Source organism: Scyliorhinus canicula, chromosome 9 (assembly GCF_902713615.1).
Source record: "Scyliorhinus canicula chromosome 9, sScyCan1.1, whole genome shotgun sequence".
Taxonomy (NCBI): Eukaryota; Metazoa; Chordata; class Chondrichthyes; order Carcharhiniformes; family Scyliorhinidae; genus Scyliorhinus; species Scyliorhinus canicula.
The window spans coordinates 75,742,454-75,766,444 of record NC_052154.1 but is presented as its reverse complement, the minus strand read 5'-3'; the positions used below and the strand labels follow the sequence as shown (position 1 = coordinate 75,766,444).

The 23,991-nt window shown below is 48.3% G+C and overlaps 1 protein-coding gene across 1 annotated transcript in view; it reads right to left on the bottom strand.

Moving 5' to 3' along the window:
* c9h16orf70 (chromosome 9 C16orf70 homolog) overlaps positions 1-23,991 on the bottom strand; it is a 108,746-nt gene that overhangs the window by 71,311 nt on the left and 13,444 nt on the right. The window contains exon 3 of the mRNA XM_038806940.1: positions 21,533-21,616. Within this exon, the coding sequence (XP_038662868.1) occupies positions 21,533-21,616 (84 nt within the window). The remainder of the gene's footprint in view (positions 1-21,532; positions 21,617-23,991) is intronic.

Below are 23,991 nucleotides of genomic sequence, written 5' to 3'. Positions count from 1 at the left end.
GAGAATGAAGACAGTTTAAATTTAACACAGCCGATGTGAAATGAAAGATTTTGGTAGTTACAGTCAGAAAGGGCAACATGAACTAAACTTGATAACTTGAAGGGTTGGAGCAACTGAGAAACTCAGAGGCATCATGCATAAAAGCATGGAATTATATTAAATCCAATATGAAACACTAGTTATACCCCTAAAGAACACCACTGAACACTTCCCTCCAGTTTGAAAAACAACCATTCACCATAACTCGTTGTTTGTTGTTCCATAGCTAATTTTGTATTCTGTTGCCACTGTCCCGTATAACCTCATGGCCTTTAATCTTGTTAACACATCTATTATGTGGCACTTTGCCAAATGCCTTGAAAATCTATACACCCATGAACCGCACTAGACTCATTGACACTCTGTTCCTTCAAAGAATTTGACCTATTTAGTCAAACTATATTTGCCTTTCATAAACCTGGGCTGACTTTCATTTATTAGCCCATACAGCCCTGGCCCAGAGTGGAAGGCAATGGCAACGTAGCATTGACCAGCATTTTCTGTTGGTTTCAGATTCCAGCATCCGCTGTAATTTGCTTTTAATCGAGAAGATATGGTTTTGCAAAAAACTGAATTAAAAAATAAAGTTGGGGTTTCGAGGAAAGAAACAATTGCTGAGCAAAATTACAGAAATTTCATGGCAATAAATTGTTAAATTAAAATAGAATAATAAAAATGACCAGAGTGCGATAGGGTCAGTGAATGCGCGTGGCAGTAGGTGTTGCAATGTGATGGGAGAGAGTGAGTGAGTGAGACACCAGAGACTACGTGTCAGGAAGACTCATACACACCACATGCACACGCACGCACTCCTCAACCGGCATTTTGAAACTGCTGTAGGCCAACTAGAGGGGCTCTGCGGGCTGCTTCTGGCCCACCAGCTGGAATTTGGACAAATCCAATCTAGTACCTCAGCCATGCCCACTGCCTCTTCAAGATGATCTCAGGCTGAATATTTTTGGGGATCCTGACGTGCCACCACCTGGCCCAAAATGGGAGCCAACCCCAGTTCAATGGGTGGCACTTTGCTGGGGATGGCCAATTAACATGCTGCTATCCAATTGAGGACAATAGCCCAGTCCTGTGATTGGACCGGCAATTCACCTGCACCACTGCTAATGGTGGCTGCTGCTCATGCTGCAGCACCAGGTTCAATGGACTTCAATGCCAAAGTTCCCTTGACAAGGAGTGGGCAAACTGGGTCCAGGAAGGTCATAGCAACTGGGGTGGGGAAAGAGAGCAAGCTGGAGCATGTTGCTCCAGTGGCACCACAACCGTTAGTTTAGGCATTGCAGCTGGATTGAGTCAATCCATGAGCCATGGAGTGTCAATAAAAGGAGGCCCTGCTGGGAGGTCACCAAAGTATACCTGGCGGTCTCCCAATGTGACTGCAGGTCCACCCAATACATGTAAAATCTTGTAGGAATGGGACATGGCCGTTCATTAAGGCTTACTAAGATGGCTGAGCTACTGAAGTACCCAACAATGAAACATGCCATTGTGGCAGGAGGAAAATAGGCTCCTCTCCCAAAAACTTCTCCCACCATTTTGCCAGTTCTCCTACCTCCCAGCTTGACTCCAATGGACCTGGAAAATTCAGCTCCCACTAATGGTCCCCTAATTCGTCCTGCTCTTCAATTTTTGTGTTCATAAATTAAAGGGTTCCCCATTAATTTTAGCAGTTAATCTATTGTCATGTTCTCTCCTGACCCCTTATTCTCTTTACCTCCCCCGCCTCCGATTGTATTTTGAACCATACAATTGTCCAAAGTCTATTCTTTCTGTCTCACGTTAACCTCAATATCTGTGGTCATTCAGAGAGCTCTAACTTTTTATGCCTTTCCTCCCTCCCTCAGAAGAATCTGTCTGCTCCATACCTGAACCATCTCATTGAAGGCCCCACTTTTTTCAATTGCTGATTTGCCTGTCAATGTTTGATTCCAATCCACCTGAGCCAGATCCCTTTTGAATTCACGGAATAGTATTTTTTAAATATAAATTTAGAGTACCCAATTATTTTTTCTCCAATTAAGGGGCAATGTAGCGTGGCCAATCCACCTATCCTGCACATCTTTGGGTTGTGGGGGTGAAACCCACGCAGACATGGGGAGAATGTGCAAACGCCACACGGACAGTGACCCAGGGCCAGGATTTGAACCCGGGTTCTCAGCGGCGCAGTCCCAATACTAACCACTGCGCCAGATGTCATCACTGAATAGTATTTTTAAGTTTGATTATAGTTCATCCTTTTCCATAATGATTCTAAACTTGAAATTATAAATGCTGCCCCAATGAATCTTGTTCAACTTCTTTCCCAGAACTAGATCCAGCACTGCCTACTTTCTTGTTAGGATGGAAAGACTGATCAAAAATGTGTTCTTGTACACATTTCCTCCCTTCCTCCTGCTCTCTTTACAATGCTACTATCCTGGTCTATGTTAGGAATTCTCATTACCACAGCTCTGCAGTTCTAGCACCTTTCTGTAATTTGCCTGAGAATTTGTCTGAAAATGTATTGCTCATCTCCATCCCACTATTTGGTCAGGTTTGATCTACATCAAACGATGCAATAACTCCTCTATCATTCCTTGATTTTTACTGAAATAGATTGCCTTTGGTCCCTTAATGAGATCTTTCCTTTTGGGGGCTACAACTTCCTCCCCCACTAACCCCAAACCCACCCTTCAATATTGACCATCTTTCCTGAATATTCTGCAGAATGAATAAGTTCCCAATCCTACCTTTCTTTGAGCAGTTATTGCTGTTATTGCTACTTTATCATAGCACCATGTAGCAACTTACATGTACTGTGCATTTCAGTTTATTCAGGTTTTACATATTAACAATCAACCAACAAAAACACAAGAATGCCAATCGTACAAATAAAACAAAGAAAAATTAACTAACTTAATCTCTTAACCTAAAATACTTAACAGCTGACAATGTCTAGATCTTTGAAAAAGAAAATAAACAGTTGCTATTTCTCCATTAAATGCCTAATGCAGGGGTGTCAAACTCAAATACACCGTGGGCCAAAATAAAAAAATCGGGACAAGTCGAGGGCCGGACTGGTTCAATGTTTTTTTGCAAAACTTATTGAAATGAACTTATTGAACCTGGAACTAATAAAGCTTAGGTTATTGCCTATAAAAACAACATTAAATATTAAATAAATAAATAAATTAGTTGCATTTATTTCTTATTGCTTTATCTGGAGCTTTTCCAGAGTAATTTCTAATGAAAACATTTTTCCACAGGCCAACACTTTGTGATTCACACTATACCTGAATAAACTCGGCATCAGCCATATCATACGCCATAGGCGCTTCAATTGCTGGGGCCAGCTTTAATAGTAATTAGATATTATTAGGGCAGCACGGTGGCCTAGTGGTTAGCACAACCGCCTCACGGCACTGAGGTCCCAGGTTCGATCCCGGCTCTGGGTCACTGTCCGTGTGGAGTTTGCACGCTCTCCCCGTGTCTGCGTGGGTTTCGCCCCCACAACCCAAAAACGTGCAGAGTAGGTGGATTGGCCACGCTAAATTGCCCCTTAATTGGAAAAAATAATTGGCTAATCTAAATTTAAAAAAAAATTTAAATTAAAAAAAAAGTAATTAGATATTATCTCGCGGGCCAAAGATAATTCCACCGTGGGCCGGATTTGGCCCGCGGGCCTTGAGTTTGACATATATGGCCTAATGGTAAAGTTAGTTTTCTCTAAATGTAAAAGGACATCAAAAGTCCCCTAACCAGGCATTAGGCAAAGTGGGACACATCCAATCAAGCAGTATCCACCTCAGGGCTCTCGGTAAGGCAAAGGCGATAGCGTCCGTGAACACGTCACCAAAGTGCTTGAGCCCCTATACTTTCCAAGAGTTAAAAGTGGAGCCTAGCTCAGAAGGCAAGAAAAGGTAGCTATTACAAATAGGGCCCAGAGAAGATGAGGACAGGAGTTTTAAATGTCAGAACCGCTTTCCAGTTTAAGATAGGAGACCACCTTGGCTTCAAGGAGAGTATAGCAGGAGAAAAGGGCAATGGTGCAATAACTATGGCAAGGAGAGTGGATGCAGTGAGAGAGTGAGCCTCCATTTGGCCCCAGATTGAACCGCGATTGGTGATTCACAGTAAGATTTTTTGGTTATTGGCTGCCCAGTAATAAAATAATATGTTTCAGAGGACCAAGCCTCCGATCTGTCGATCCCTCTGGAATAGAATGCGGCAGCTTCTGGGATTTTTACCCGCTCAAATAAAAGCAGATATACATTTATTAACCTTAATAAAAAAGGATTTGGGCAGAAAAAATGTGGAGGCATTGAAAGAAAAAGGAAAATTTAGGGAGTATGTTAACTTTTATTTTTTGAATCCTGCCAGCCAAGGATATAGGAAGATTGTTCCACCTCTGCAAGTCCTTTCTGACATTGTTGACCAGGGGATAGGGTGGAAGTGAGGGCGTAACTGGGTCAGTGCAGACTCGATGGGCCGAATGGCCTCCTTCTGCACTGTATGTTCTATGTTCAGGCTGGAATAAGCTTTGTGAAGCGAAGCCCAATTGTGGGCCACCCTGCCCAAGTAATGAAAACTTGTACGAGAAAGGCAGAAGGGCAACGTGCCTAAATGGGCTCACCTCCTGGGGGTTGGAAAAACATTCACTACTGCCTCGATTTAATTTATACTCCGAGAAGGAGCTGGAAGTATTAAGTGTCTCCATTATGCCATTGATACAGGGAGTTGGGTCTGTAATGTAAAAAAAGTAGGTCACCTGCATAAAGAGATACCAATCCTCCACCTCGTCCCGATTAATACTTTTCCCTCTGCCATTGATTGGAAGCCTTCATGGCTATAGAGAGCAGAGAGAGAAAAGTGGAGGGAATGGACACCTCTGCCTAGTGCAAGGGGAAGTAGTCTGAATATAAAGTATTCATAGGAACATATAAATTAGGAGAAATAGGCAATTCAGCCCTTTGAACCTGGTCCTCCATTCAATCAGATCATGGCTGATCTCTTCCTGGACTCAAATCCACCTCCCCACCTGTTTCCCTTTAACCCATTTTTAAAATCAGGAATATATCTATCACCTTCTTGAAACCATTTAATGATTCAGATTCCACTGCGCTAGGGACAGCGAGTTCCACAAATTCACCACCCTCTGTGAGTAGTTGTTACTCCTCATCTCAGTTCTAAAACTACAGCCTCTCAACCTATATCTATGACCTCCTGTTCTAGATTTCCCATCAAAGGGGGAACATTTGTTCTACGTTTACATTATCAATCCCTTTTAATATTTTATATACCTTAACCAGATCCCCTCTCTTCCTTCTAAACTCGAGCGGGTATAAACCCAAACTTTTAAATCTCTACTCATATGTCAACCCTTTCATCCCCGGACTCAATCTGGTAAACTTCCTCAGAACTGCCTCCAATGCCACCACATCCTTCCTCAAATTAGACCAAAACTGGGAGCAATACTCCAGATGTAGTCTCACCAACACCCTACTCAATTGCAACAACACTTCTCTACTTTGATACTCGTTTTTTTGCAATAAACGCTAACATTCGTATGAATGCTGGCCATAAACTCCAAGAGACAAATTTATGGCCGAATTCGACCCTGTCAAATGCTTTCTCTGCGCCAAGGGTTGCTATCACCTCTGGCTTGGGTGCAGGAGAGGTGGAATAGTATAATAGTATAACATTTAAAAGGCAACGTACATTAGCAGATAATTGACGGCCCTTTACAAAACCTGTTTGGTCTTCAGAAATTATGCTTGGAAGGAAAGGCTCCAAATGGAGCACCAGAGCCTCACCAAACAGCTTAACATCAGAGGTTAAAAGCGAGATGGGTCGGTGCAAACCACATATGGTCAGGTGCTTGTCCCTCTCAAGGAACAAGGAAATAGAGGCTTGAGTTAGGGTCGGAGGGAATGAACCATCGGATAGGGAGCTGTGAAACATATCTAACATCAATGTGTGAGCTATTCCGAGGACCCCCTATAAATTACGATCGGAAAACCATCCGGGTCAGAGGCCTTACCAGCCTGCATCTGACCAATGCATTTTAAAATCTCGTCGGGGAGCAAGAGGGAGTCCAACTCATAACGCTCGACTGTTTCAACAGCTGGGATAGGCAAGTTATCCAGAAAATCAGACATGATTGACTTGCTCGTAGGAGGGTCAGATTTGTACAGGTCACAGTAATAGGATTTAAAAGCTGCACTGACCCAAGGGGGCCCGGGTTGAAAATCTGGGGTATTTTACAGGAGGCTGCTTGCTGTTTAATTAGGCGAGCTAGAAGACGACTGGCCTTTTCCCCATATTCGTGAAAAATACCCCTGGAGTGTGGTAGCTGACATACAGCCTTTTTGGTGACAGGAGCTCAGTTTGAGTCTGCAGCTTTTGTCTGCTTGCGTATAGTTCTGGAGTGGGATCGAGTTAGGCCATAGTTGAAATACTGTGTCCAAATCTGGTCACCACACTACCAGATTAGGAGGCTTTGGAGAGAGTACAGAAAAGATTTACCAGGATGTTTCCTGGTATGGAGGGCATTAGTTATGGGGAGAGATTGAATAAACTGGGATTGTTCTCCCTCGAGAGGTCTGATAGAAGTTTATATAATTATTAGGGGTACAGATAGCGTGAACAGTTTGAGGTTTCTCCACAGTGCAGAATTGAAAATTACAAGGGGGCACAATTTCAAGGGGAGATGTGTGGGGAAGTTTTTCTTTTTACACAGAGGGTGGTGGTGGCCTGGAATGCACTGCCAAGTGAGGTGGTTGAGGCAGATATGTTAGTGACCTTTAAGACTTATCTGTGTAACTTGGACTGAGGGACAGAGATGAGGTTGGGGGCGGGGGCTGCCTGGGAATGGACTGGTGGAGGTGTGGAGCACGGGCTGGAGGCGGACATAAAAAAGGGGATGGCTGATCGGCAGGGCGGTGGTTTAAACGGGCCGGTCAAAAGGGCACGTGTATTAGCGCATCATAGGGGACTGAAGGCGGACGTGGTAATGTTGCAGGAGACGCACCTGAGAGTAACGGACCAGGTTAGACTGAGGAAAGGCTGGGTCAGTCAGGTCTTTCACTCGGGACTAGATTCAAAGACTAGAGGGATCAATAAGCGGGTAGGTGTTTGAGGCGGGTAGAATAGTCTCGGACGTGGGAGGTCGATACATTATGGTCGGTGCAAAGCTAGAGGGGGTGCAGGTGGTATTAGTAAATGTGTATGCACCAAATTGGGATGATGTGGAGTTTATAAAGAGGATGCTGGGGAAGATACCAGACCTGGACTCGCACAGGTTGCTCATTGGAGGGGACTTCAACACAGTTATTGACCCTGGCTTGGACCGGTCAAGCTCAAAAACGGGCAGGGTGCCAACAATAACAAAGGAACTAAGAGGGTTCATGGCGCTGATTTGGGGGGGGGGGGGGGGGGGGGGGGGGAATGAAGAAGTGTGCGAGGGGCTGAGGAAATGTATTCAGAGCTACCTGCAGGTCAATGACACAAGGGAAATTTCAGCAGTGGTGGTGTGGGAAGCACTGAATGCGGTGGTCAGGGGGAGTTGATCTCGATCCACAGGGAGAAGGTGGACAGGGCAGAGACAGACCGACTGGTAAAGGAGATACTACAGATTGATAGGAGGTATGCGGAGACTGCAGAGGCAGGGCTTTTAAGGAAATGGCAGACGTTACAGGCGGAGTTTAGCTTGCTGACTACAGGGAGGATGGTGGAGCAGCTGAGAAAGGCAAGGGGGGTGATCTAGGAACATGGAGACAAGGCCAGCAGAATGCTTGCACAGCAGCTTAGAAAGAGAGAGGCAGCTAGGGAGATAGGGAAAGTAAAGGACGGAGAAGGGAACCTGGTTGGAGATTCAGTAGGGGTGAATAAGGCATTTAGGGATTTCTACAGCAGGCTATACAGGTCGGAACCCCCTACAGGGCCGGAGGGGATGAGGCACTTCTTGGAGGGGCTGAATTTCCCAAAGGTGGACGGGGAGCGGGTAAAAGGGCTGGGGGCCCCAATCAGGCTGGAAGAGATAGTGGAGGGCTTGAAGGCCATGCAGGCGGGGAAGGCCCCGAGTCCGACGGGTGCCCAGTGGAGTTTTATAAAACGTTCTCGGGGATGTTGGGGCCGGTGTTGTTGAGGATGTTTAATGAGGCAAGGGAAAGAGGGGTATTGCCCCCGACGATGTAACAGGCAGCGATTTCGCTGATTCTTAAGCGGGACAGGAACACGGAGCTGTGGGGGTCCTACAGGCCGATCTCCCTGTTGAACGTAGATGCCAAACTGCTGGCCAAAATCTTGTCCTCCAGGATCGAGGATAGTGTTCCGGACGTTATTGGGGAGGGCCAGATGGGGTTTGTTAAGGGCAGGCAGTTGGTGGCCAATGTAAGAAGGCTGTGAAATGTGATCATGAGGTAGGGAGGTGGAGGTAGTGATCGCAATGGATGCAGAAAAGGCTTTTGATCAGGTACAATGGGACTATCTGTGGGAGATACTGGGACAATTCGGATTCGGGCGGGGCTTTATTGACTGGGTCAGGTTACTGTATCAGGCTCCTGTGGCAAGTGTATGGACGAATAGGAACAACATTGGACTATTTTAGACTGCACTGGGGGACGTGACAGGGATGCCCCCTCTCTCCACTGTTATTTGCGCTGGCTGCAGAGCCGTTGGCAATTGCTCAGAGCCTCGAGGGCTGGTCCAGAGTGGGGTGGAGCACAGGGTTTTGCTCTATGCGGATGACCTACTTGTGTATGTTTCGGACCCAATAGAGGGGATGGAAGAAATCATGAGGACTCATGGGGAATTTAGCCGATTTTCGGGGTATAAGCTAAATGTGGGGAAAAGTGAGATGTTTGTGGTCTTGACGAGGGGACAGGAGACACGTCTGGGAGAGCTGCCGTTTAGGTTAGTAGAGAGAAACTTTAGGTACCGAGGCATCCATTTGGCGCGGGAATGGGACCGGCTGCATAAATTGAATCTGGCCCTGCTGGTGGACCAAACGAAGGACGATTTTCGGAGATGGGACGCACTTCCGTTGCCTCTGGCTGGGAGGGTGCAAACGGTGAAGATGACGGTCCTCCCAAATTCCTATTTCAGTGTCTCCCCACCTTTATCCCGCGGTCCTTTCTTAAGCGGGTCAACAGAGTGATCACGGGCTTCATCTGGGCGGGCAAGACCCCGTGAGTAAGGAAGGTAACGCTTGAGCGGGGTCAGGGAGAGGACGGGCTGGCGCTGCCAAATTTTAGCAACTATTACTGGGTGGATAATATAGCCATGAACAGGAAGTGGGTGGTGGGGGAGGGGTTGGCATGGGTGCGTATGGAGGCGGCTTGATGCATGGGCACCAGTGTGGGGGCATTGGCAACTGCGCCGGCACAGTACTCCACCAGTCCAGTGGTGGTGGCGGCCCAGAGAGTTTGGGGCCAGTGGAGGTGGCATTTGGGAGCAGTGGGAGCATCGGTCTGGGCCCCAATCTGTGATAATCACCGGTTTGCCCCGGGGAGTTTGGACGGGGGGTTCCAGTAATGGTGGAGGGCAGGGATTGAGAGGATGGGGGATATGTTCATAGAGGGGAGCTTTAAGAGTATGAGGGCATTGGAGGAAATGTTTGGGTTGGCAAGGGGAAACAAATCCAGGTATCTGCAGGTGCGGGACTTCCTTCATAAACAGGTGTCAACCTTCCCACTCCTACCGCTGTGGGGGATTCAGGACAGGGTAGTTTCCAGAGGGTGGGTCGGAGAAGGGAGCGTCACTGGCATTTATAACGGAGCTTCTGGGTTCAGAGGAGACGCAGACCGAGGAGCTGAAGCGCAAGTGGGAGGAGGAGCTTGGAGGTGCAATAGAGGGTGGTCTATGGGCAGGCGCGTTGAGTAGAGTCAACACATCCGCAACATGTGCCTGGCTCAGCCTGATACAATTTAAGGTTGTTCACCGGGCTCACATGACAGTGGCCCGGATGAGCAGATTCTTTGGGGTGAAGGACGGGTGCGTAAAATGTGCGGGAGGACCAGCGAACCATGTCTACAGGTTTTGGACATGTCCAAAGCTTAGGGGATTTTGGCAGGGGCTTGCGGACGTCATGTCCATGGTGTTAAAAACAAGGGTGGCACCGAGTCCAGAGGTGCAGATTTTCAGGGTGTTAGAAGACCCGGAGAAAGAGGCAGATGTTCTGGCCATGCTTCCCTGGTAGCCCGGAGACGGATGCTATTGGAGCATGGAGCAAAGTCGGAGACCTGGCTATCGGACATGGCTAGCTTTCTCTCTTTGGAGAAAATTAAGTTCGACTTGAGAGGGTCACTGTTAGTGGTCAATAAGGGTGGGACCTGTACGAGAGGTAAATGGCTTTTGCACTTTGTTTATGGTTTCATGTATATTGTTTATTTTGTTGTTGTTACTATACCAAAAATACCTCAATAAATTGTTTATTAAAAAAAAGACTTAACTGTGTAGGTACATGAACAGACGGGGCATAGAAGGATACAGGTAGTTGGAGTAGATAGGACACGTGATCAGCGCAGGCTTGGAGGACTGAAGCGCCTATTCCTGTGCTGTATTATTCTTTGAATGTGGATGCGAAGATATTGGCAAAGGTACTGGCGGCTAGGTCGGAGGGGGTGCCACCCGATGGTGATAGGGGAGGACCGGACGGGGTTCGTGAAAGAAAGGCAGCTATTCTCAAATGTTAGGAGGGTGCTCAATGTAATCATGACTGCAGCTGAGGGAAAGGAGACAGGTGGTGTTTGCACTGGATGCGGAAAAGGCACTTGATCGAGTGGAATGGGAGTATTTGATTGCGGGTTCTTGAGAGGTTTGGGATTGGGCCGAGATTGATGGAGGAGGGGGGCAAGGGAGTGGCCAGGGTTAGGAAGGTAGTTCTGTAGGGAGGGCAGCAGGGGTTGGGCATCCCCAATTTGTTATATTACTATTGGGCGGCAAATGCCGAAAAGGTGAGATGGCCCCGGGTAAATACTCAAGTCCGGTGGTGGTGGCAACGTTGAAGATTTGGAGGCAGTTCAAGTAGCACTTGAAGCGGAGGGTGGGGTGTGGGGAGATGCCAATTTGGGGAAATGATAGGTTTGAGCCAGGTAAGTTGGATGGGAAGTTAAGATGTGAGGAAAGAGGAAGCAGGGTATTCAAAGACCTGTTCCTGCAAGGTTGTTTTGCCAGGCTGGAAGAGTTGGGGGAAAAACATGGACTGAGGCAAGGAGAAGGGTTTAGGTACCTGCAGCTCCGGGACTTGGCTAAAAAGGGGGTTCAGAGCTTCCAGACAGTGCCGGCCCCCTCATTGTTGGAAAAGGTACTGATGGCAGAGGGAACAGGGAAGAGGGTGGTATCGGCGATTTGTACAAGAGGATTCTGGGGGAAGACAGGGTATCCATGGAAGGGATCAAAGCTAAGTGGAAAGAGGAGTTGGGGTAGGCGATGGAAGATGAGCTGTGATATGCGGTGCTACAGAGGGCGAATGCCTCAACCTCACGCGCAAGGCTGGGGTTGATACAGCTGAAGGTCGTGTATCGGGCACAACTCACGAGGACAAGGATGAGCCGACTCTTTGAGGGAGTGAAGGATGCATGGTAGCACTGTTGGAAGGAGCCCCGCAAATCATGTACATATGTTTTGGTCCTGCTCAAAGCTGGAGGAATATTGGAGGGAGGTATTCAAGGCCATTTCGGGGGTAGTGCACGAGAGCTTGGAGCTAGGGTCCCTAGAGGCCATTTTCAAGGTGTCTGACCGGCCATGGTTACAGGCTGTGCGGGGGCAGATATCTTGGCCTTCACCTCGCTGATTGTCCAGAGGCAGGCCCTGTTGGGGCAGAGGTTAGCGTCTCCACCCTGTGTTTCACCTTGGCGGGGGGGAATTTCTAACTCTCAAGAAGGTGAAGATTGAGAGGGGATGAAGGAAGGGTTCTACAATCATTGGGGATTGCATACATTGTTTACGGGAGGATTATTAATGCTCTTTTGTTTCTTACTTGGAATGTACAGGTGATGTTTGGGGATGTCGTTTGGGGGATTGGTACTGTATTTGTTTTTGTTTTCTTTTGTTGTTTATTTGATGAAAATGTGGAAAATGAGAATAAAAAGATTTTAAAAATATATTTATGATAGAGTGGCCTTCCATGTAAAATCCCTCTGCTTCTTGCCCATCCAAGTACCAACTTCTCTTCAAAAGTGTGAAACCTTGCGATCACTGGACAAGGAGGATTTGCAGAGCGAGGCTTAGATTGAAGCGGACAGTGGGCCTGGTATAATTGTGGGGGAGATCGAAGTACACCCTCACCCACCATCTTGTGGAACAGGGATGAGTAGGGGTGCAGCCTTCGATCCCCTCATGGTAACCTCACAATATGAATGTTGTCTTCAGGATCTGTTCTCAAGGTTGTTCAGCTTATAGATTAATGTTCTGTTATCTTCGATCACAGAGCAAGGTCAGACTACAAGGGGTGACCCTAACACTATGGTCAGACAAGGCAGTCTCCATGCCCGCGAGCTTTGACGGTCTTGCTGGTGGTCTCAAGAACTAAATGAACATGGACCGAGGCCGCCTCAATTAATCGTTTGCAGATCCCCAGACAAGCGTTTTTGATACTTCTCAAGCTCGACAAACAGAATTTGTGTGAGTACTTTGGCTGTTAGTTGAGTGGCTGGAGAAGAATCTGCCTCCGCCATCTTACCTTCAGTTGATTGGAGGGAAGCTTGTCATTGAGATTCAGGCCAATTCTCTTTTGGCTTTGTTTCCCTAGGGCATCGCAGTACTCTACCCAACTGATTTCCAAGATTTCCCCGATAAAGGCGATAAAGGTCAGGTTTCCAGCGGGAGCATGTGGGTTTTCTCCTCACATCATGCCACTGAAGTCCCCCACTGTGCATTTATAATCATGTATGCTAAATCGATCTTAGACTGCTTTGCATTTGACCGCTGTCTGATTCCTATTTTGGAACCAAACTGGGAGTGCTATTTGTCTCTCCTACCTCACTGCTCAGCCTGGGTGTCTGCACCATTTATCTCAATGGGCTAAATAGCTGGTTTGTGATGCAGAACAAGGCCAGCAGCGCAGGTTTAATTCCCGTCCCAGCTTACCCAAACAGGCGCCAGATTGTGGTGACTGGGGGTTTTTCACAGTAACTTTATACTTGTGACAATAAAAGGTTATTTATTTATTTATTTTTTTTTACTACTTATGTTTTGTTCTCAAATGTGTCAGCCTGGTGACAAATTAGTTTAACTTCTTTCCAGCAGCACTAGTTAAACATTCCTGTGAAGATGTCGGTCTCAGAACACTTCAAACTTCAATCGGTTCCTTCCGTCCCAGAACTGGTCCTAATGCCCCAAGAATGTGATGCCCTCCTCTAGCACCATGGCTCCAGGCATGCATTTAATCTGTTTGATCCTATTTCTATACTTACTATTGCATGCCACCAAATATAATCCAGAGATGCCTACCTTTGACATCCTGTTTAAAAGCTTCAGTTTAACTAATTAGAAAATCTATTTCATACAATGAATAATATTTTTGCAAGTGTCGGTCCAACATAAAAAGCTTACATTTTCCACAATTTTCTTTCTGCACTGAGAACTTTCCTGGATGCTTAGATAACCAGAGTGTTGATTAACAGGTATTAGGAACAATAGAAAACCTGATAGAAAACCTCAAGAACTTGAAAATTAGAAATGACCTCATATAATCATTGGAACAACTAATGGCTTTCAGCTTTGGGAGCTCAGCAAGGACAACATGGTTAATATCAAATCACTGCACATGGGGCAGACTGTGATAGAACATTTGGCAAGGTGTGCCACTCTACAAAAGGTATATATATTATTTTGTTAAGAGTTGCTCGAGCGTTGCAACAAAATTTGAAGTTTCTCTGATCGAATTAGTACATCACATCTCAAAAACATGCAAAATGTTGCATATGGGTATAACGAGGCAAACTCCTGAGGCGAGGTGAGAGTGAATGCATTTGACATGAAGGCAGCATTTAACTAAGTGCGGCATCAAGGAGCCCTAGCAAAATTGAGATTGATGGGAATCCACCTCCAACAAGAGAGAATCTAACCATCTCCCCATGATTCTCAATGGCATTACCATCACTGCATCCCCATTGTCAACATTCAGAGGTTTAACATTGACCAAACTGAACCAGACGAGCCATGTAAATATTGTAGGGACAACAGCAGAGAATTCTGTGGCAAGTAATTCACCCCATTACTCCTAAAAACATGTCCGCATTGACAAGGTCAACAGGAGTGCGATGGAAAACCTTTCACTTGCCCGGTTGAGTGAAGCATCAACACCATTTAATAAGCGGGTCACCATCCAAGGCCTGCTGGATCAGCATCCCATCCACACCCTCCACCACTGGTGCACAGCTACAGCAGTGTGTACCATCTACAAGATGCACTGCAACAACTCACTGGGGCTCCTTCATCAGCACCTTCCAAATCCTCAAACTCGATCAAGAAATACAAGGGCAGCAGGTGCATGGGGACACCACCACCTGCAAATTCACCATCAGGTCACACAGCATTCAGACCTGGAACTATATTACCATTCCTTCACTGTCACTGGATCAAAATCCAAGAACTCCATCCTTAACAGATGGTGAAGTGTACACCACCAATTTCTCAAATACAATAAGTAGCGCGTGTTACATGCAACATGTATTTTTACATGCACATTATAGTCTGGAGCTATGGATAATGATGGTAGAGGCTCCAACTTACCTTCCATCACAGGGCTGACCACAAATCTATGTCGCTCCTAATGCTCGCCATGGGTATGCATTGGAATGATTTGCAGGTTGATAATCAACCTATTTTCCTGTGTCATGAATGTACCTTGCTTGGTCAAGTCCTGGGGTGGGACTTAACCTCGAGCTTATGACTCAAAAGCAGGGATAAGACCACAAGGCCTCCAAAGGGCAATTAGGAATGGATAATACATGCTGACACCTGCACACCAAGAAATATTAATCAAATTTCCCAATTACAAATGATGTGCATGGTTATAATGGAAACTGCCTGTGTAAACTTACATTACTAATTACACTCTTCTGTCAATGGTGAAGCTGTAACACATCAACTATGTATTGCCCAGCCCTTTGGCTCATAATACAGAAAAATCTTCTTAAATGTTGCTATCTATAATAATACTGTTGTCTGTCTGGATTGTTTTGATTGGTCCCTTTAAATGGCGCGTCTGTTGGTGAGATTGTGGGGTGGATGGCGCAAGCAGAGACACCTGGGACGTGCAGTCGAGTGGAGTGCATGACGCATATGCCGCTGTGAGCAGTTGATGGCAGTAGCTGATTGGGGTGGGAAGAGTGAAGGCACGGGGAGCCCAATAAAGGTACTCTGGCTGGAGATTGGGCAAGATTTGGTTAAGTGTGGCAAAATGGCAGGGACAATCATCTGATGCCATTTATTTATTTTTTAAATAATTTTTATTCAAATTTTCAACAAATTTTAACCAACAAAACAAAGAAAACAGTAACCCCACCCCCCAATACAAAAGCAATAAATTAACAAAAATAATGAGCATGAATCCATGAAACCACACACCCATCCCCCATAGCGAACAAGTAACCCCCCCCCCCCGGGGTTGCTGCTGAAGTTGACCACCCCCTAATGCTCTGCCAGGAAGCTGCCACCGCTGGAAGAACCCTTGCAACGCCCACTCAGGGCAAACTTGACCCTCTCCAGATTGATGAACCCAGCCATGTCGCTGATCCAGGATTCCAGGCTCGGGGGCTTCGCATCCCTCCACTGTAAAAGGATCCTTCGCCGGGCTACTAGGGACACAAAGGCCAGGATTCCGGCCTCTTTCGCCTCCTGCACTCCCGGCTCCGATGCTACCCGAAAAATTGCGAGCCCCCAGCCCGGCTCCACCCTGGAGCCAACCACCCTTGACAAGATCCCTGCAACACCCCTCCAAAAGCCCTCCACGCCGGACACGCCCAGAACATGTGGGTGTGGTTTGCTGGGCTCCCCGAACACCTGTCCTCTCCCCCAAAGAGCCGGCTCAGCCTTGTCCAAGTCATATGCGCTCTATGCAGCACCTTTATTTGGATTAAACTAAGCCGCGCGCAAGAGGAGGAGGAATTCATCCTCCCCAAAGCATCCGCCAACGTCCCCTCCTCGATCTCCTCTCCCAGCTCCTCCTCCCACTTCTCTTTCAGCTCTTCCACCGAGGCCTCCTCCCCCTCCTGCATCACTTGGTAGATTGCCGAGATCCTCCCCTCACTGGCCCACGTCCCCGAGAGCACCCTGTCCTGAACCCCCCTTGGCGGCTACAGTGGAAACTCCGCCACCTGCCGCCTAACAAACGCCCTAATCTGCATATACCTGAAGGTATTCCCTGGTGGGAGACCCCACCTCCCCTCCAACTGCTCTAAGATCGCAAACTTCCCATCGAGAAAGAGGTCCCCCATCCGCCTGATACCTGCCCTGTGCCAGCTCAAAAACACTCCGTCCATCCTCCCTGGTACAAACCGGTGGTTCCCCCGTATCAGGGACCAAACTGAAGCCTTCACCTCCTCCCTATGCCGCTTCCACTGCCCCCAGATTTTGAGGGTAGCCACCACTACTGGACTCGTAGAATACCTTGCTGGGGGGAGCGGCAGCGGCGCCGTCACCAGCGCCTCTAAGCTCATGCCCACACAGGATGCAGCCTCCAACCTCTTCCATGCCGCCTCCTCCTCCATCACCCACCTACGTATCATTGCCACATTCGCAGCCCAGTAGTATCCACACAGGTTGGGCAGCGCCAACCCACCCATTTCCCTACCCCGCTCCAGGAATACCCTCGGGGTCTTCTGCGCCCACACAAACCCCGTAATACTCCTACTGACCCTCCTGAAAAAAGCCTTCGGGATCATGATGGGTAGACACTGGAATAGGAACAAAAACCTCAGGAGCACTGTCATCTTAACCGACTGGACCCTGCCCGCTAGAGAGTGGCAACACATGCCACCTCCTAAACTCCTCCTCCATCTGCTCCACCAGCTTCGTAAAATTTAGCCTATGCAGGGCCCCCCAGCTCCTGGCTATCTGACCAGTCTGAAGCTCCTCTCTGCCCTTTTCAGCTGAAGCTCCCCTATCTCTCTCGCCTGGTCCCCCATATGCACCACGAACAGCTCACTCTTCCCCACGTTGAGCTTATACTGAGAGAAGTCCTCGAACTCCCCAAGAATCCTCATTTCCTCCGGCATCCCCCCCTGCGGGTCTGCAATGTACAACAATAAATTGTCTGCGTACAACGACAGCCGGTGCATCTCCTTCTCCTTCCCCCCCCCCCCCCCACTATCCCCCTTTAGTTCCTCAATTCCCTCAGCGCCATGGCCAGGGGTTCAATCGCCAACGCAAACAGCAGGGGAGATAGGAGGCACCCCTGCCTCGTCCCCCGGTACAACCAAAAGTTCTCCAACCTCCTCCCATTCGTCACCACACTCGCCACCGCGGCATCATACAACAGCATCACCCATCTAATAAATCCCTTACCAAACCCGAACCTCCTCAAAACCTCCCACAGGTATCACCACTCCACCCTGTCAAAGGCCTTCTCCGCATCCATCGACGCCACTATCTCCGCTTCCCCGTCCACCGCCGGCATCATTATGACATTAAGAAGCCGCCGCACATTAACGTTCAACTGCCTCCCCTTCACAAAACCAGTTTGATCCTCGTGAATAACCTGCAGCACCACATCCTCCACCCTCCTCAATATCTTGGCCAGCAGTTTCGCGTCCACATTGAGGAGCGAAATCGGCCTGTATGACCCACACTGGAGGGGGTCCTTATCCCGCTTCGGAATCAATGAAATTAACGCCCTGGACATCGTCTGCGGCAAAGCCCCCCCTCCCTTGTCTCATTCAAGGTCCTCACTAGCAGCGGGCCCAGCAGGTCTGAAAACCTCTTATAGAATTCCACCAGGAACCCATCGGGCCCCGGTGCCTTCCCTGACTGCATACTCCCCATCACATTGACCAGCTCCTCCAGCTCAACAGCCGCCCCCAGACCCTCCACCTGCTCCTCCCCTGCTCTCGGGAACTCTAGCTTGTCCAAAAAGCGGTCCATTCCCCCCTCCTCCCCAGGGTGCACTGACCGGTATAACTCCTCATAGAAGGTCCTAAACACTCGGTTAATGCCACTTGCACTCCGCACCAGACTCCCGCCTCCATCCCCAACTCTCCCTATCTCCCTCGCCGCCTCCGGAGCTGGTGGGCCAGCATCCAATTCGCCTTCTCCCTGTATTCGTATACCGCCCCTTGCGCCCTCCCCCACTGCGCCTCCGCCTTCCTGGTGGTCAAGATATCAAACTCCGCTTGGAGACTACAATGCTTCCTCAACAGCCCTTCTTCCGGGACCTCCGCGTACCTCCTGTCCACCCTCACCATTTCTTCCACCAACCTCTCCTATTTCTCCCCCCTCTCCTTATGTGCCCTAATGGAAATCAGCTCCCCCCTAACCACTGCCTCCCAGACCACCCCCACCTGCACCTCCCCATTATCATTAGTTTCTAAATACCCCTCTATGTACCTCCTGACCCGCCCGCATACCTCCTCACCGACAGCAGCCCCACCTCTAACCTCCACAGCGGGCGTTGGTCCCTCCCCTCCCCCAGCTCTAGGTCCACCCAATGCGGGGTGTGATCCAAGATGACTATCACCGAATACTCCGCCCCTACCACCCCGGGATCAACGCCCTGCTAAAGACAAAAAAGTCAATCCGGGAGTAAGCCTTCTGGACGTGGGAGAAGAACGAGAATTCCCTACCCCCCGGCCTCATAAACCTCCAAGGATCCACCCCTCCCATCTGGTCCATGAACCCCCTCAGCACTGTGGCCACCGCCGGCCTCCTACCCGTCCTGGACCTGGAGTGATTCAGGGCTGGGTCCAGCACTGTATTGAAATCTCTTCCCATTATCAAGACCCCCCGTCTCAAGGTCTGGAATCCAGCCCAGCATATGCCGCATAAAGCCAGCATCGTCCCAATTTGGGGCGTACACATTAACCAGCACCACCCGCTCCCCCTGGAGCCTACCGCTCACCATCACATATCTGCCACAACTATCCGCCACCACCCTGGACGCCACAAACGACATACGCTTCCCCACCAAAATCACCACCCCCCCGGTTCCTCACATCCAACCCCGAATGGAACACTTGCCCAACCCCCCTTTCTCAACCTTACCTGATCCGCCACCTTAAGGTAAGTCTCCTGGAGCATAGCCACATCCGTCCCCAGCCCCTTCAAATGCGCAACCACCCGGGCCCGCTTGACCGGCCCATTCAGCCCCCTTATATTCCATGTGACCAGCCGAATCGGGGGGCTATTCACCCTCCCTCTCCGCCGGTCAGCCATAACTCTTCCTCGGCCAACCACATGCCCGCAGTCCCCGCATGGCAGAACCTCATCCCGACCCCACCTAGCACCAACGGTTCCCCTTCAGCCCTTCCAGCAGCAGCCCGGTACCCCCTCCCCCTCCCTAGCTGCGTTGCCCCTCTCATTGTACTTCTGTAAGTCAGCCGACTCCTGCTGGCCCCGGCTGCTCCCGCCACCCCAACGACCCCCCCCCCCCCCCCCCGGTATGACCCAACCACCATTCCCCCCCCACCGGCACAGTCCTCCTCCCCCCCCCCCCCCCCCCCCCCCCGACATTCATACTCCAGCGCGGGAAAAAACCCGCACCTCCAGCTTAAACCCCGCCCGTCGACCCAGAACGCAGGAAGAGAAGGCTCACACCACAGCGGGCCTACAAAACATCCCCCAAGCTTCCCACAAGAAAGAAAAAACAAAAAAACAATAGAAAAGAAGTCTCTGCCTGGACAAAGGCCCAGGCCTCTTCCGGGGAGTCAAAGTAGTACTGGCAGTCTTTATAAGTGACCCAAAGGCGAGTCGGCTGTAACAGGCCAAGCTTCACCCCTCTCTTGTGCAGCACTGCCTTCGACCGGTTATAACCAACCCTCTTTTTCGCCACCTCCGCACTCCAGTCCTGGTAAATTCAGACCTCCGCATTCTCCCACCTGCTGCTCCTCTCCTTCTTAGCCCACCTCAGCACACATTCTCGGTCGACAAGCGGTGAAACCGCACCAGCACCGCCCTTGGCGGCTCGTTCGGCTTGGGCCTTCTCACCAACACTCGATGGGCCCCCTCCAGCTCCAAGGGCCCTTGGAAGGACCCCGCTCCCATTAGCGAGTTCAGAATCATGACCACGTAGGCCCCCAAGTCCGAACCCTCCAGCCCCTCCGGGAGGCCCAGGATCCGCAAATTGTTCCGCCGCGAGCGGTTCTCCATTTCCTCCATCCTCGCCTGCCATTTCTTCTGGAGCGCCACGTGTGACTCCACCTTCACTGCCAGGCCTAGGATTTCGTCCTCATTCTCCGAGGCCTTATGCCGGACCTCGCGGATCTCTGCCCCCTAGGCCGTCTGAGTCGCTGTGAGCTTGTCAAGCGAGGCCTTTAGCGGTTCCAGCAGCTCAGCTTTCAGCTCCCTGAAGCAGCGATGGAGCAGCTCCTGCTGCTCTGCGCCCACTGCCGCCACGCTGCAGATTCCCCGCCCGCCGCCATCTTGGTCTTCCTCTCTCGCACCTTTCTCTGCTCCAAAGCTGATTTTTTGACCGCCCCGCTCCTGGTCCGGTCCAGTCCATCCACCGGCAGAGAGGCGCAGCTAATGTCTTCCCACACCGGGACAAGTCCGACCAGCGCCGTTACGGGCCCTTAAAAGAGCCCAAAAGTCCGAAAAAAGCGGGCCCTCTGAACGTGCGGCTTAGCTCCGCATCACTGCAACCGGAAGCCCCATCTGATGCAATTTATTTGAAATCTATCCTGTGTGCTAAAAATTAAGATTCACTAAATTTAATGAAAACATCTCAGAAGAGCTGAGGAGAATTGTGTCAGTATTGATTCTGCAGAGGAAAAGGATGATTACAATCCATGACATCCAGAGCCTCAATGCAGGCTTATTCCAATGGGCATGCCATCATACAAAATTAGACTCAAGTGATGAGCGTTTAGAATGTCAATGGGAAACTTGAATCCTAAATAAGTATTGGTCATGGAAAGAGATGGTAGTTAGGAAGCACTTCCTTCAAAGACAAATGCTGAAATTATAACTGGCAGATTTCAAGGAAATAAGAGTTTATTCCTCGAATAATATCGAGCCAATCAGATGCAACTCTTTACAACTAGGAGAAAGCAGTTCACAATTACTTTAATATTCTTATGGATCTGTTAATTTAGCTACAAATAAAAACTCATTAAAAGCAAGACTTTAAAATAAGGACTGAGTTGTACCTGTGAACCCTCATTCAATTATTCCGTTCTTCCCACACTGATTACATCTCCACTTTACTTCTTAATACAGTGCCATATATTTTAACAAAATATAATGCCCTGTCACATCACAATATCTCAATTTTTCATATAAGAATTAATTTTTAAACATACTAACTGCTGTATGGGAAAACAAAGCATAAAAGTGTGTCTCTAACCTTTAGTCTCTGATTATAAGCATCGAAAAGTAGTTTGATTCCGTCCTGAGTCAGATTAAGGATGAGGTCATGGCTGAGTGGCGACTGCAAGCAACAGAAAACATCATCAAAAAAAGTAAGAGTGACAACACCCTTCATTACATTTATAGTAAATAGTTGCATTAAAGTTCTTTTGCACAACCATGTCGAATGGATTGCTAATAAATGACTTGCTCTCACTAAAACTCAAGGGCCTCAAAAAGGGCATAGAGCTGGTTGCACTTCTGTACTAAATCAAGTATTGCTTTTTATATTCATTTTTGGGGTTTTGGAATCCTGGCAAGGCAGCATATAATGCCTATCCATAGATATGGAGAAGGTGATAGTGATGCCAGCCTATCGTAATGGTCCATAACTTGGGTAGGGAGGGTGTAGATGTTTTTCCATGGGACAATTGCTCTTGCCCTTTTCGGTGGTCAAGGTCATTCTGGAGGAAGATGCTGCGGAGTGATGAATTGTCACAGTTAATCTCAAGAGTGTACACCCTGCACCTTTTGCAATGAAGAAGGAGCCGTGCTCCGAAAGCTCGTGTTTGAAACAAACCTGTTGGACTTTAACCTGGTGTTGTAAGACTTCTTACTGTTTTGCAATGAACAAAGAGCAAAAGAACAAAGGACAACACAGCACAGGAACTGGCCCTTCAAGTCTGTACCGATTATGATTCAACCGTTGCCAAAACCCTCAGCACTCTTTTGCGCCGTATCCCGCCAAACCCATCCTATCTATGTGTTTGGAGGAGGAGAGGAGGGGGGGGGGCAAGCAGCTTGGATGGACCAATCGAAATGGTGAACCTTTCAGAACAGTAAAAGCATTGAGATGTTAGGAAGAGGCACTCGAAAATAACCACATCTACCCTGCTGGAAAATCTCAGCAAGTCTGGCAGCATCTGTACGGAGAGAAAAGAGCTAACGTTAGCTCTTTTCTCTCCCTACAGATGCTGCCAGACTTGCTGAGATTTTCCAGCAGTTTCCCTTTTGTTTCAGATTCCAGCATCCGCAGTAATTTGCTTTTATTACATCTACCCCGCTCATCTGTGTTGATACAGTTAGGTTTTTGGTCAAGGTGGCCCCCAAGTTGTTGATGGCAGATTTGGCAATGATAGTGTTGCAAAGGTCAAAAGGAGATGACTGGGCTTTCCCTTGTTCAAGATAATAATTATCTGGGACATGCGTTGTGCAAACCATGCCAGATAAATCTCATGGAATTCTTTGATGTGACAGATAAGATGGATAGGGTGGATGTATTGTATGTGGAGAGTCAGAAGTCTTTGAAAGTGCCAAACAGGGTGTCATTAGAGATTTAAGTAGTAATTGAACTCAGAGAAGGGCAATAAATTGGATGTAAAATCGAGCAGAAGGGATGAAAGCGTAGCAGTCATAGGCAATTTATCCAGCTAATTTGAAGTGTGCAGCGAAGCCGTAGTTTCCTGGGACTGTTTCTGTTCACTGTGCACCAATGTTTGTGCACAGGGGTTTAAGTGCTCATATTTGCAGACATTAAAATTGGAAGTAGAATAAATAATTCTGAGGACCAAGAGAAAGCTACAAGAGTGGTGAATTGGTGAATGAACAAAAGTAGCAAATGAAACATGGAGAAGGCTGTAGGATAGCATTTACCACATCTGATTTATTGTTTACAAGAGTTCACAAGAAAGATTCCTGGAATGAAGAACTTGTCGTATGAGGAACGGTTGAGGACTCAGGATCTATACTCGTTGGAATTTACAAGGATGAGGGGGGATCTTATTGAAACTTACAGGATACTGCGAGACCTGGATGGAGTGGACATGGAGAGGATGTTTCCACTTGTAGAAAAAACTAGATCCTTTAAAAAGAGATGAGGAGGAATTTCTTCAGCCAGAAGTTGGTGAATCTGTGGAACTCTTTGCCGCAGTAGGCTGTGGAGGCCAAGTCACCGAGTGGGTAGCACTGCTGCCTCACGGCGCCAAGGTCCCAGGTTCGATCCCGGTTCTGGGTCACTGTCCGTGTGAAGTTTGCACATTCTCCCAGTGTTTGCATGGGTTTCTCCCCCACGACCCAAAGATGTGCAGGGTAGGTGGACTGGCCAGGCTAAATTGCCCCTTAATTGGAAAAGTTTAATTGGGTACTCTAATTTTTTTTTTAAAAAGTCACCGAGTGTCTTCAAGACAGAGATAGATAGGTTCTTGATTAATAAGGGGATCAGGGGTTATGGCGATGATAAAAATATCAGCCACGATTGAATGGCGGAACAGACTCGATGGGCCGAGTGGCCTAATTCTGCTCCTCTGTCTTATGGTTCTGTAGAAAGGGCATACTGGGTAACCTTTCATATTTTTAACTAGATGTCAGAGTTGTAGCTGTATTAGAATAGTAAGGGGAATGAGTGGTTACAGTGCTGAAGATCTGTGCACCTGAATCAGGGTGTTGTCAGGGCCCCAA